Raw genomic sequence first — 14,927 nt, forward strand, 5'->3', positions numbered from 1 at the left:
TCGTAATATTATATAAATCTGCACGAACCGTAGTCTACATGATGACAGCGATACACAAATTAGCTTAATTATTTATTCACTAACTAACTATATAATCACACAGAATTACATAAACACAGACACAGGATAGATTATACGTTTATTTGTTTGAAACCTATCACTAGATGGTTTCATTTCAGAGAGACAAACAATCACATTTAGTTGCAAAACGAGATACCTCTGCCTCACTCAGAGAAAAAAGTAGCAATGCAAGGTTTTCACAGTCAAATTTTAACAAAATAACTGTACAAATTCTACAATTGTGACATTGATATTTAAAAATATACATTGTATAATAAAACATTTATCAATTCAGTAAAATGAGATGTGGGCTCTGGTCAAATGTAGCGCGTTGTATAGGGAATATGGTGCCATTTGGGATGAGGCCTAACTCTAACCTAACACTATAGCATGACGCTAGATTAATGACGTGTTGAATTTATATTTTAAATATACAAGATACGAACATTCCATTTTTAGCTAAGCAATGGATATAGCATTTTCGAACCAAACCAATTGTAACATCTCAAATCTATGAATTAAACATCTGAGGACAGTAATATTTTACACACACATTTCTTTTACCAGGGAAGTTGACTGAGAACACATTCTCATTTACAGCAACTACCTGGGGAATAGTTACAAGGGAGAGGAGGAATGAAAGAGCCAATTGGAAGCTGGGGATGATTTGGTGACCGTGATGGTATGAGAGCCAGATTGGGAATTTAGGATACCCATTTAATGTCCCAGCCAAAAGACAGCACCCTGCACAGGGCAATGTCCCCAATCACTGCGATATTTTTTTCAGACCAGAGGAAATAGTGCCCCCTACTGGCACTCCAACACCACTTCCAGCAGCATCTGGTCTCCCATCTAGGGACCAACCAGAACCAACCCTGCTTAGCTTCAAATGAAAGCCAACAGTGGGATGCAGGGTGTTATGCTGCTGGCACACAAATAGGGCTCCTAAGGCACTGCATCTCAGTGCAAGAGGCGTCCCTACAGACCCTGGTTCGATTCCAGGCTGTATCACAACCAGCCGTGATTGGGAGTCCCATAGGGCGGTGCACAATTGGCCCAGCGTCGTCCGGGTTTGGCAGGGGTAGGCTGTCATTGTAAATAAGAAGTTGTTCTTAACTAACTTGCCTAGTTAAATAAAGGTAAAATAAAAAAGGTACCATAAGCATTGGATTAGAAAGCATTCATTTCACCCTCACCTCTGTTGTACAGTATTCCTAAAATTATACTTTGTTCGGGGGATTTACATGTTGCATTGCACATTCAGCACTCAACACAAATACAGAAGTTAGTGACTATGAATTTCATAGAATGAAATATAAAAAAGAAAACTGTGTTACTTTCTGACGCAGTCTTGTCTCCTGCATACAGTACTGTACCCCTGTTTTGTTTTACCTAATGACATTGGGATTTGCAAGAAGTCACATGATTTTCCTGTGGATATAGGTTAGACAATATATCCACAGGAAAGTAAAATTAAATCAAATGTTCAAAGCACTGGTAATGCATTAAGATTTCTATCACCTGAAGCATGCACAGAGCAATGTAAACAACACGTGCACGAGCTAGGCAAGTATGCATGCACCTCGTGCATGTATTTTTTATATTGTATGCATGCTTCAGGTGATAGAAATCTGAATGCATTACCAGTGCTTTGAAAGTTGATGTAATTATAGTTTCCTGTGGAAATATTGTCTCACATCCCTACCGCCAAAGGACCAACCGCAAAGACAACCAGTAAGGTAAGATAAAATATAATTTTATTCAACATTCTGGCTTGTAGAGGTTGTGAGGAAACTTTCCTGATTCAAATGCAAATTTCTGCCCGATGTAGAATTAAATGTAATTCCACGTTGAGTTTCCAGGCAGTACATGACCCTAAGCATGATGGGATGTTTCTTGCTTAATTAACTCAGGAACCGCACCTGTGTGGTAGCACCTGCTTTCATTATACTTTGTATCTCTCATTAACTCAACTGTTTCCTTTATGTTGGCAGTTACCTGCTCATCCAATATAAACCATAAAAGGAGAGACATCGCCACCTGTGGGTAGAGAAGGAGAAAAGCGTCTTTCACCAGGAGTTTTGAACCATCCTACTTTTCCAGGTAAATTAAAAGAGATAAACCATTTCTGTTTGTTTACGTTTGTTTACGTTTGAGTGTGTGTGTGTGTGTGTGTGTGTGTGTGTGTGTGTGTGTGTGTGTGTGTGTGTGTGTGTGTGTGTTGCTATACTGTATACTGTGTGTGAAAATATAAATAACTGCCATGGTGGTGTAGGCAGTGTAATCTGTACCCAGCAGGCTGGATCCCCACTGTGTGAGAGTCAGTGTATTGTTCCTGCAGCACGTCAGATAACAACTCATTAACATACAGAATAATTTGGCTGCAAGAGACACTCTGCCATCCATCTGCACTGAGATGATAAATACACACACACATGCGTGCACGCACACATGCACACACACACTTACCCTGTCTTTTTGTCACTCTTTCTCTCTCTCTCTCTCTCTCTCTCTCTCTCTCTCTCTCTCTCTCTCTCTCTCTCTCTCTCTCTCTCTCTCTCTCTCTCTCTCTCTCTCTCGCTCTCTCTCTCTCAAACACTATTTTTAGATGGACAGTATGACTATAGTCTCCAGTTTACAGGTAAATGTATGTTTGCAGTCCAGACACAGAGCTAGTTATGGAGGTCACAGTCCAGTCACAGAGCTAGTTATGGAGGTCACAGTCCAGTCACAGAGATAGTTATGGAGGTCACAGTCCAGTCACAGAGATAGTTATGGAGGTCACAGTCCAGTCACAGAGATAGTTATGGAGGTCACAGTCCAGTCACAGAGATAGTTATGGAGGTCACAGTCCAGTCACAGAGATAGTTATGGAGTTCACAGTCCAGTCACAGAGATAGTTATGGAGGTCACAGTCCAGTCATAGCCGACTGTGGAATACTGGAGAGGTCCTAAAACACCTGGGTGTCTCCGTGTTCCTAGAAACACTGTACTTTGTTTTTGTGATGTGTGCAAGTAGAGCTGATATCACAATAATTCATACAAAAACAGAAACATATTTTTACTGCAATATTATCATTAAATAAAATGGTTGATACAGCGATTATGCATTATATGTAGCGTTTATGGATTATTACTTTGTCTGTGGTTTACTTTTTGAATAACTCTCCATGTTGGTTGTGATTGTTTGGTAATGCTGCAGACAGTCTGCGAGTGTGGAGAATCTAAAAACTGTGAACCACTTTCACAATGGCAGGATATCCTGAAGGTCACTGAGCCATGCTGACCTTTGCAGGAAGTTGTCACTTGCTTAGAGGAAGTGAGGATTCCAGACTCGAGTGGGAGTGTTTTGCATGCCTTGTGGGGGGTTATGGATTTACTTCACATTGCTTGGCAGTAGGATGTGTTACAGGGAGAGATTGGTCCATTTGAGATGAATTCAGCTTTAAAATGTAAGAACAAGTTGTTTTCAAATATTCCTAACACATTAGTTCCATAGTCTTAATTATATATGGGTAATGATTCCTGAGAAATAAGTAAATAAAGAAAAATGCAAAACAAAAATGTACAAATCTGTGTTATAAATATGATTGAAAAAATTGTCTGGTTTAGAACACACAATTGTCATGGTTTACAACACACATAAGGAGTATTTTGTATGGCAGTATTTTGCGTTTTTGTGTGTTCATTTTATTCAGCATTTTATATAAAAGTCATTGCATATAGTCATAGATATATTTATCATACAACAAACATGCTTTTTTACTTAAAACTACAATGTCCCTTTGCTTTACTGTAGTTCATAAAATAGTAACCAAAGGTACCAAGACGGGCTACTAAATGTCTGCTGAAAAAGCAGCAATCAAATAACCAAACAGCAGGGATGTACATCTCACTGTTTACTGACATAAAACTGCTGATGTCGTTGCTGATCCCAACAGAGAAGAGGAAGGTGATATACTAAGTGTACCATACCAAATCACAACTGCATTACAATGAAAAAAACACTGAAATAGAAATGTATAATACACAAAATGATTGGGTGAGTCATCATATGATTTCATTGGACATCAGTTACGGAAACACTATTTGTACCTCTTGACAGGAAAATGTATTATCCTCTGGTAGATGTAATTGCTAGTTACCTTGCTGCACATAAGTCCATCATCTACATGCTATGGCAGTGTGTCTCAGAAATCAGATTGTACTTGATATGTGTGTGTGTGTGTGTGTGTGTGTGTGTGTGTGTGTGTGTGTGTGTGTGTGTGTGTGTGTGTGTGTGTGTGTGTGTGTGTGTGTGTGTGTGTGTGTGTGTGTGTGTGTGTGTGTGTGTGTGTGTGTGTGTGCACATGGTTCACGGTCAGTTGCCATGTTACTCTGGGGTGTTTTACTTAATGCTAATCAGTTATGTGTGACAAAAAATATAAATAAGGTACCACATTTATATAATTATATGTGTTTGTCAAACATTTTCTAGAGAACATGTTGTTTGTCCACTGTTGAATGAATGTAATAAGGAGCACTGAGCAGAATCTAAAAAAAAAAAAAAAAATGAAAACCCTGTCTAAAATATATCAAACTGCCGAATCACATCACTTGACATGAACCACTGTAAAAATATTTTGGTATATGTGCATGTTTGATCATGTGTTGTGAGTGCTAAAACTTTAAGATAACACATTTTTCAAGCAAATAATTGTCTTTAATGCTTGTTTAAGTGTGTATTTTATTGTGAGGATTTGACATCAATCCATTGCTATCAGTGAAACAGCTATGCTGTTGCTGTGTTGTTGTCGTAAACTTGACTATTCAGAAGAGTTAGAATGCCCTCATTGACAACTGGTGAAGTTGGATCTTAACCCAAGGTGAGAACATGACAGCATTCCCATTGCCATTTCCTGGTGTAACCTCCATTGCGTCACCTCATGGTACCATGGCATGAGTGACTTCTATGATGATGACATAGGATGTATACTACTCATGACATGATAGTGTAACAGAAGCACACTGTATTTGAACATTCACAACTCAGGAAATATGAGGTGTCCCTCAACCCAGGTCATAGACAGCATTAAAAGCATGCAGAATTTACAAGTCTGTTGTTTTGTCAACCAATTGAACAAATAATGACCATGCCAAGCAAGCTGCCATTGACTTCAGTATGAGCTGATTAGAATCCTGACGAAGTGATATTCTGTCATCAGCATGCTTCCAGAACCTAAAGCACCGCTCTTTAGATGAATCCCTTGTCATCCATATTTAAGTCATCCATCTTTCAGGGAAATAAGTCAATCCATGTGTTTTCCTGCGGTCCACCATCAACTCCCTCATCGTCAACTCTATCACCATCATCGTTATGACTGTCACCACCATTATCATCACCGTCATCGCTGGCTGCCGCTGTCTTGTGGACGCACGTTGCGTCGCAGTTCCCTACCGCGCGGGGCAGGCACAGTCCTCTGGGCTGTGGGTGAGTCCCGGTCCTCGGTGAAGCTCTCTGGGCTGCCGTCCCCATCTGGCAGACTCCCGCAGCTGGACCCGGGCGACAACGTGCCCTGGAGGAGCAGGTCATCCTCCGTGGCCAGTCCCACCACGTCCTGACGGGGCCCCTGGGGTCGACCCTCACAGCCCCCCACCAGAAGCCCTGTCTCGTCGCCCACGGCCACTGTGCCCCCTCCGTCCTGGTCATCCAGCAGGTTGGACAGGAAGCTGATGTACTTCATGGCCAGACGCAGTATCTCATTCTTGCTCAGCTTCTTGTCCGGTGGGTGGGTGGGGATGAGCTTCCGGAGCTCTGAGAATGCTCCGTTGACGTTCTGCTGCCGCCAGCGCTCCCGGCTGTTGGTGAAGATCCGTCGTACAATCTTTGGCTGGCCAGCTGGCGGAGGAGAGGAGGAGGAGAGGATGGGGGAGGAGGAGAAGGGGAGGAGAAGGTGATCAGGAGTAACAGGGAGAGATACGGGATGTAGGAAGGTAGATGCACAAATAAAAGTAAGACTCAGTCAGTCCAAATGTTTTATTTTGTCAATTTCATTGTTAAAGTCAGGCTTGCTCATTCTCTTAACTCCTTTACAAAATTGAAGTGGACACTTCAGATGAAAGCCTTCCTCCTCACAAGGTAAATTAAAAACGAGAAGTGATGAGAATGTGTTAAAGGTGGTAAAGTAGTGGAGTGTGACACAAAATGAGAATAGAGGCATGAAAGAAGCCAGCGTAGTGATAAGAGACTGCCTTGTGCATTTATGAAGACAGCTATGGTGTTGTGGTTAAAGAGCTGATTATGTATCATAAAGCAACCAGAAGTAGGGGTCTTTAAACACTAGCACAAGATATTACGCAGTGAGCTGTCATACTTATTTAGACAATTGCACTTTTACAATCTGAATACATGTATTTGTCAAAGCTCTGCCATATGTATAGAGGTTTCAGACTTTGGCACACCAACTACAGTGTTGGATTGGCGAGCACAATGTTGCTGGGGTTGGACTCTATTCTTGGCTTTGCTACATTGATGTCAGAAGTGGGATAGGAGATTCAGTAGGGTTCAGTAGGGTCACTACGCCACAGTGTATGGGAAAGTATTTAAGCATCCGGTGATAGGTGATACGAGTCCATAAATGTATGTCACAGGAGGTTTCTGAGGGGAGAACGGCTCCTAATAATGGAACGGAGCAACTGGAATGGCATCAAACACCTGGAAACCATGGAAACCATGTATTTGATGTATTTGATACCATTCCACTGATTCCGCTCCAGTCATTACCACGAGCCAGTTCTCCCCAATTAAGGTGCCACCATCCTCCAGTGATGTATAGTGCCAGTCAAAAGTTTGGACACACCTACAAATATTTCTATATTTGTACTATTTTCTGCATTGTAGAATAATAGTGAAGACATCAAAACTATTAAATAACACATATGGAATCATGTAGTAACCAAAAGTGGTAAACAAGAGATTCTTCAAAGTAGCCAACCTTTGCCTTGATGACAGATTTGCACATTCTTGTCATTCTCTCAACCAGCTTCATGAGGTAGTCACCTGGAATGCATTTCAATTAACAGGTGTGCCTTGTTAAAAGGTAATTTGTGGAATTTCTTTCCTTCTTAATGCATTTGAGACAATCAGTTGTGTTGTGACAAGGTAGGGGTGGTATACAGAAGATTACATTTACATTTACATTTAAGTCATTTAGCAGACGCTCTTATCCAGAGCGACTTACAAATTGGTGCATTCACCTAATGACATCCAGTGGAACAGCCACTTTACAAGATAGCCCTATTTGGTAAAAGACCAAGTCCATATTATAGCAAGAACAGCTCAAATAATCAAAGAGAAATGACAGTCCATCATTACTTTAAAACATGAAGGTCAGTCAATCTGGAGAATGTCAAGAACTTTGAACGTTTCTTCAAGTGCAGTCGCAAAAACCATCAAGCGCTATGATGAAACTGGCTCTCATAAGGAACTTCACAGGAAAAGAAGACCCAGAGTTACCTCATCTGCAGAGGATAAGTTCATTAGAGTTACCAGCTTCACAGCCCGAATTGCAGCCCAAATAAATGCTTCACAGAATTCAAGTAACAGACACATCTTAACATCATCTTGTTAGGAGAGACTACGCGAATCAGGCCTTCATGGTTGAATTGCTGCAAAAAAAACACTACTAAAGGACACCAATAAGAAGAAGGGACTTGCTTGGGCCAAGAAACACGAGCAATGGACATTAGACCGGTGAAAATCTGTCCTTTGCTCTAATGAGTCCAAATTTGAGATTTTTGGTTCCAACCGCTGTGTTTTTGTGAGACGCAGAGTAGGTGAATGGATGATCCCCGCATGTGTGGCTCCTACCGTGAAGCATGGAGGAGTGGTGCTTTTCTGGTGACACTGTCAGTGATTTATTTAGAATTCAAGGCACACTTAACCAGCTTGGCTACCCCAGCATTCTGCAGCGATACGTCATCTCATCTGGTTTGCGCTTAGTGGGACTATCATTTGTTTTTCAACAGGACAATGACCCAACACACTTTGAGATGGTTTGGGATGAGTTGGACTGCAGAGTGAAGAAAAAGCAGCCAACAAGTGCTCAGCAAATGTGGCAACTCCTTCAAGACTGTTGGAAAAGCATTATAGATGAAGCTGGTTGAGAGAATGCCAAGAGTGTGCAAAGCTGTCATCAAGGCAAAGGGAGCTACTTTGAATAATCTCAAATATAAAATATATTTTGATTTGTTTAACACTTTTTTGGTTACTACATGATTCCATATGTGTTATTTCATAGTTTGATGTCTTCACTGTTATTCTACATTGTAGAAAATAGTAAAAAAAGAAAGAAAAACCCTTAAATTAGTAGGTGTGTCCAAACTTTTGACTGAGACTGTATGTTACCCATTATCATATACACTACATATTCAAAAGTATGTAGACACCCCTTCAAATTAGTGGATTCGGCTATTTCAGCCACGCCCATTGCTGATAGCTGTGTAAAATCGAGCACACAACCATGCAATCTCCATACACAAACATTCGTAGTAGAATGGCCTTACTGAAGAGCTCAGTGACTTTCAAGGTGGCACCGTCATAGGATGCCACCTTTCCAACAAGTCAGTTCGTAAAATTTCTGCCCTGCTAGAGCTTCCCTGGCCAACTGTAAGTGCTGTTATTGCAAAGTGGAAACGTCTAGGACAAACAACGGCTCAGCCGCGAAGTGGTAGACCACACAAGCTCACAAAATGGGGCTGCTGAGGTCTGAGGCGCATTGCGAGTAAAAATTGTCTGTCCTCGGTTGCAACACTCACTCCCGAGTTCCAAACGGCCTCTGGAAGCAATGTCAGCACAAGAACTGTTCATCGGGAGCTTCATGAAATGGGTTTCCATGGCCGAACAGCCGCACACAAGCCTAAGATCACCGGAGCGGTGGAAACGCGTTCTCTGGAGTGATGTATCATGCTTCACCATCTGGCAGTCCGACGGACAAATCTGGGTTTGTCCATACACAAAATGGTTTATTGAGATCAGTCTGAAAGAACTTGACTGGCCTGCACAGAGCCCTGACCTCAACCCCGTCGAACACCTTTGGAATGAGTTAGAACGACGACTGCGAGCCAGGTCTAATCACCCAACATCAGTGCCCGACCTCACTAATGCTCTTGTGGCTGAAAGCAAGTCCCCGCAGCAATGTTCCAACATCTAGTGCAGGGCTGCCCAACCCTCTTCTTGGAGATCTACTGTCCTGTAGGTTTTCAGTCCAACCCTGTTCCTGGAGATCTACTATCCTGTAGGTTTTCAGTCCAACCCTAATTTAGCAAATCTGATTCAGCTAGTTAAGGTCTTGTTGAGCAGCTAATTAGTAGAATCAGGTGTGTTAATTTAGGTTTGGACTGAAAAGTCACAGGACGGTAGATCTCCAAGAAGAGGGTTGGGTAGCCCTGATCTAGTGGAAAGCCTTCCCAGAAGAGTGGAGGCTGTTATAGCAGCAAAGGGGGGACCAACTCCATATTAATGCCCATGATTTTGGAATGAGATGTTCGACGAGGTGTCTACATTCTTTTGGTCATGTAGTGTATTTTCCAAAGTTGTTTTTTAGATATTGGTACATGAAGCCGATTAACAATATCTGCCGCTCTGCCAGAAACTGTGGGATGCATTTGAGAAATAGAATATCCCATTGGTGCATGCCATTCTCTTGGAACACACCCAGCCTCCCTTAATCCTCCAGTTTACTATGCAGCAAAGCCTTGGCATGACAGCACCTAACTCCCTCCACCCTCCCTTTATGCTACAACTGCATTTGACTGTGAGTGGGGGATAGAGAAAATGAGATGCAGTATATTCTGTTTCTAAGAAGCTAAAACCATAGACATCAGATGTATATTTGACTATTTCAGAAGATTAGGTTTAGTTAGGAGTTCTCTATAAGTTGGTGGTCAGTAGACTATTTTATTAAATACCTACCCATGTTACAGCCATGCCAGGGGATAAATGGAATGGGATGACGTTGGGATGAGGAGAAGGTTGAGGAGAAGACTGTAAGCAGCAGGAGGACACAGCAGAGGTGCGTCTTACCATACTTAGAAAGATCTAAAATGCGCCTACCCTCGTCGAGCTCAACCTCGTAAGGCGCTGGGCGGTGCTTTACCCTGTTGCTGGGGTACATGCAGTATTGTTCCGACTCTCCTCCAAGACTAGTGACAGAGAAAATATATGAGGCACAGGTGACCACACACACACTATTTACACACAGGCACATATAGACTATAACAGCTCACCAATATGAGGTATGAAGCAATACCTAAATATTTCATGAAATTGATAGCCTAATTATAGCCTCTATAATATATGCCATTTAGCAGAGGATTTTAGAAAAACGACTTTAAGTCATACATGCATACATTTTCAGGATGGGTGGTCCCGGAAATCAAACCCACTATTCTGCCATAGCAAGCACCAGGCTCTACCAACTGAGCTACAGAGGACCACAGATGGTCTCGGTGTCCCTACTCACAACCAAAACACATAAGCTATGTGTGAGTATAGGCAGTAGACTAACCTGAAATCCTCCACATTCAAATGAATCAAGGAAAAGACTGCATTAATCAACACAGGTAGCCTAGAGGTCAAGGCACTGACAGATACCCTTGTGAAGGTAGATTAAGCCAATTGCCTAGATAACAAGCAACTACATGAACTTTTGTCTGTTTCTAATTTTTTTCGATTTTTAGGTAGGCTATAAACACGTTTTGGTGTATGCCTATCGGTAGGCCTAATACTGTAGGCTACATATAATTATTATACCTTAAAAAGAAATGACGACGAATAACTTATAGGCTTATAGATTATATTCTTTAGGGTGAAATAAACCTATCAGGAAAACATAACATTTGTTTCAAATGCATAAAGGCTAGGCTATTTGATGTTTATTATATTTTACCTGTTGATTGCGGAGAGAGGTTGCGCCAGGTTGTAAAGCATCGCTCGCGCTGGGAGAGGGAACGCGTTTGGGCTCAGCTGAACCATTCGGGCGTCGTTCAGCGCGTCTCGGTGCGGCAGCGGCAACGGCACGGGTGGTCTGCGAAGCTCCGTGATCGGTACCGTGGGACTGTCCGTTCTCTGCTGTCCCGCCTTTATATCGTCTCTCCTCGAGAGCTCGATTACTGGTACTTCCCTTTTCAGGTCAAGAGCGTCGTAAGCTGTTTCCTTGGCAACGCCGTTGAGGATGATGGTCCGGTTGCGCGGGTCCCGCAGAGGCGCGTCATCTGTTTTAACCCCCTCCCCTGTGAAGTTATCCTCCTTCGAGTCCTCCGGGTCTTTGCATCCATTCCCCCTGATGGTGGAATCCTGCTTCAGTGGGCTGCACGATTTGGCACCGGGACTTCCAGGACAAAGCTCCGGTTTAATTTTTTCCATAATTTCATCACGTTGTAGTTATGTCCTGCCTTTCCATAAATCAGCTGTCGAAAACACCACACTATGGGGCAGAAACATGTTTCGTAAATAGATGCATGCGATAGACTAAAATAAGACTGATCTATAAAAAAACGTGTTTGATTCTTCAAGTCAGATTCAGATTCTAGACTTTCCCCCATAATTTCATCACTCCATGATTCCATCATTATATGGCTGTTATTCTGCTGTGAAGGGTCGTGTGTATAAAGCCCCACATTTTAAAGAGAGAATGTGTTGATTTCGTATAGCCTAGAAATTAGCAAGAAAATAACCCCTAAAATGCAGGCATCTGCACATCAAATTGTTACGTGTTTTTGATTCAAAACGGGTGGTGCATGTCCTCATCAATGTCCCAAATAGTCATCACCAACACGCTTCCATGTCATTTTGTCGGTTATGGTCGAGTTACTTATTTTCCATATTTTGGATTTGCCCCTAAATAAGTCCTAGAAGGCTCATCGAAGGGTTTTCTATTATGAAAAAATAACCTAGTTCTACTTCTTGAAATTCTCCGAATACCTATGGACGTCTTTGAGTGCACCACATTGAATATGTTTGAAAGAAGAAGAAATACATTCAATGCGAATAACGAATAAGCCTACAAAGAATATGAACAGCACAAGGTGCCTACATTATGAGAGGTCAGTCTAAAACAGTATTGAATGAACTGCTTTTGATGGTCAATCGTCCGTGTTGTTCTTCGAAGTCCTTTCCCCTCAAACACCTGGGCTTTGACTCGTACATTATTCACATCTCAACAACAACCTGACCAAGGCCTCTGGAGCAAGCGTTCAATGTGGCATTTGAAATGGCAATTGGTGTTTATGTTTTAGAACATGACTTTTTTATTCAAATCCTCTAACGTTTTTATTTTGTTGTTGCAAGAAAGGCCACTTGAAAGCCTATTTGCTTTTGAAATGATCTATTATTATAAGCCTATTTAATTTAATGTATTAATTAATATATTATTAACAAGAGAGTAAGTGAATATGATTCTTAAAAATCCCTAATCAAAAGGCCTTTATAACGACTCTATAATGTTTCTCTCTCTCCCATAGTTTAAACAATAGCCTAAGATCCAATACAGACATTTGGAACAAAGGTTGGCATAACAGAGCTTTTGTAAGAATTTTTGATTTATTTTTCGTTCCCTTTCTTGTTCTACTGTATAGGCTTAGATGCTGTAGTATTGAAGTGTGTAGCCTACCATAACTCAAAACAACGAAGAAACCACAAGGCAATCTTTTTCAACTGTAGGCTAATAATACAACCTACCACTGTCAATGAGACAATGACAATAAATATTTATATCCATACAGATTAAAATAGGCCAAAACAATCCGTTTTAACCAATAGCCACATAATTATTTAGGCCTAGGCTAATGAGCCTATAATTGTGGGGAGGGGGGGGGGTTAAATCTGAGAAAAATAAAAGGCCCTATAGCGTTTCTAATGCTTTCCAACGTGTCCACGGAACGAACAATAACGAAAAAGCACTTCAAACACACTCCTAATTGTAATTCAAAATAATTCGCGTGCAAAGCAGGTATGGAAAATGAAATATAGATGAATTGTATGCGCTTACCGTTCCCGACGTGTTGTTGATGTCAGTGTGAAAGTGGAGCCATTTTGTGAGTGGGTCATCCATGTCTGAGTTTTTTTTGTGCTGGTGAAGTGCAGTGTGGAACTGGAAGTGAGGTTTGAGTTATTCCTCATTGCGTCCAGGGCGCCCGCTCAGTTTGTGCAGCGGAACACGACCGCAATGTGGCCAGGCGAGATAAGCGCACGGCAGCGGCCTCTTCGTTCCCGATAAGACCTTAAACCCATTATTTATGAAATGATTCATTATTATTTGGCTGTCGTAGGCTATATAGGCTTGTGGAGGGCAAAGCATAAACAGATATGGATGCAGCTCCAGTAACTACAACGTTGCGAGGAATAGGCTCAAGGTTCAGCGAGGTGGTTACATGTTTCTGATCCAATTTTTTTTCCCTGGAAAACAAACAAATATGTATTTAAGGTATAATATGTTTATCTTTGTCGTGCATAAGGCTTAAGGGCATATCAACATTAGGAAAAAATAACCCTATAATTTATAGAGTAAGCCTGATAATAATAGCCATATAATAATAATAGCCTAATAATCATAATGATAATCATTATAGTAATATACATTTCAGTTGAATGTAGGTCTAATCTATATTCTATTCGTTAATAAACTACAATACTTTGCTACATTTCTTAATGTACAAATGGATTCAATATCAAAGGACTTCTGATAGGCCTAGTGTCATTGTTTTTATGTAGCCTATGTATGGAGTGGCCAGGCCTGGGATTCATGGCAAATTTAGCGGTGTTCCCCCGGGGGAGACACGGGTGGGAGAGATAAACCCATAGCAGCCCCATTCGTCGGATTAGTGAACGGAGAAATCAGCAGTGAAGCGCCATCGCCATCACTGGATGACATATAAGGGGTTTCTCGTTTGGGCAAAAGGCCGACCTATGTCCTCTATCCTCTCTCCTCTAATACCAGGAAACCGATAAGTGGTCGAGGAGTGTGTCAATTCATTAGTAGGCAAACGGAAGACAGCCCTCCCCTCTTCGATAGCCTCTTTTTGGCAAGGATGTACAAGCCTATACTACTGTGGAAGAGTTTCGATACTGCATAGTGTTAGGGCAAAAATCTAAATGTGCACCCCTTGAGGTCCCGAGGACCGAGTTTGTAAAACGCTGACTTAAGGGCTTCCGTAGAATAGAGATGGATATAGGCTTATTACTTAACTAGGCCTAGGCTAAAACACTTGGCCAATAATATATGTGTATTCTACAAAGACGTGTTGAGAGACATTTAATATTCAGAAACCTTGATAAGTTCAAACTGCGGAGAAAACCTCATCGGCTAAAGTTAAACAGAACACCTGGAGACACCTGAGCCACTTCCACTGATAATTCCTTCCTCTGTGTTAGCGACTTGTAAAGTTGACTGTCACGACCGAAATAATATCACGTGCTTTTAGATCACTGGTCACAAGCGTCCTACCTGTGAAGCAGACTGAGAGCGCTGTTGCTACAAAAAGAGAAAAACAAACAGCCTATTTCCCAACTAATTTCATTCAAGTCAATAAAATGATTGCAGAATGAGACACTGCCACACAAAACAAATAAGAATAACATAAAAGGCCCGAAGTGTTGAATAACTTTTGAGAATAGTTTTTACCACATTGGTAGTAGACCTACTATGAATGAGCTTTTTCGACAAACTTTGCAATTTGATTCCTTCATGTTATGACAAGGTAGGCTTTGTGGTGGGTAAAGGTAGACTAGTGGGTTGCACAGAAATTGTGTAAATTCCCAAATATAAGGCCCTAATTGTGCATATAGCAAGTGCAAGTTAAGGCAACTGGCAATTAATAATAAACAGATG

At 41.5% G+C, this 14,927-nt stretch overlaps 1 protein-coding gene across 2 annotated transcripts; it reads right to left on the reverse strand.

The window, feature by feature from the left end:
- Window positions 1–3,096: 3,096 nt before the first annotated feature.
- LOC129823894 (T-cell acute lymphocytic leukemia protein 1-like) lies at window positions 3,097–13,379 on the reverse strand. 2 transcript variants are annotated; one of them, XM_055882972.1, is made up of 4 exons: window positions 13,089–13,379; window positions 10,989–11,525; window positions 10,124–10,242; window positions 3,097–5,938 (listed from the first exon to the last, which is right to left on the reverse strand). In XM_055882972.1, exons 2-4 carry the CDS (start codon window positions 11,462–11,464, stop codon window positions 5,445–5,447), a joined length of 1,089 nt encoding a protein of 362 aa, XP_055738947.1. In that variant the 5' UTR covers window positions 11,465–11,525; window positions 13,089–13,379; the 3' UTR covers window positions 3,097–5,444. The 2 variants fall into 2 exon arrangements, with proteins under 2 accessions (XP_055738947.1, XP_055738948.1); XM_055882973.1 differs by having other exon boundaries at window positions 10,154–10,242; window positions 13,089–13,371.
- Window positions 13,380–14,927: the final 1,548 nt, after the last annotated feature.

This window comes from Salvelinus fontinalis, chromosome 26 (genome assembly GCF_029448725.1).
Source record: "Salvelinus fontinalis isolate EN_2023a chromosome 26, ASM2944872v1, whole genome shotgun sequence".
NCBI lineage: Eukaryota > Metazoa > Chordata > Actinopteri > Salmoniformes > Salmonidae > Salvelinus > Salvelinus fontinalis.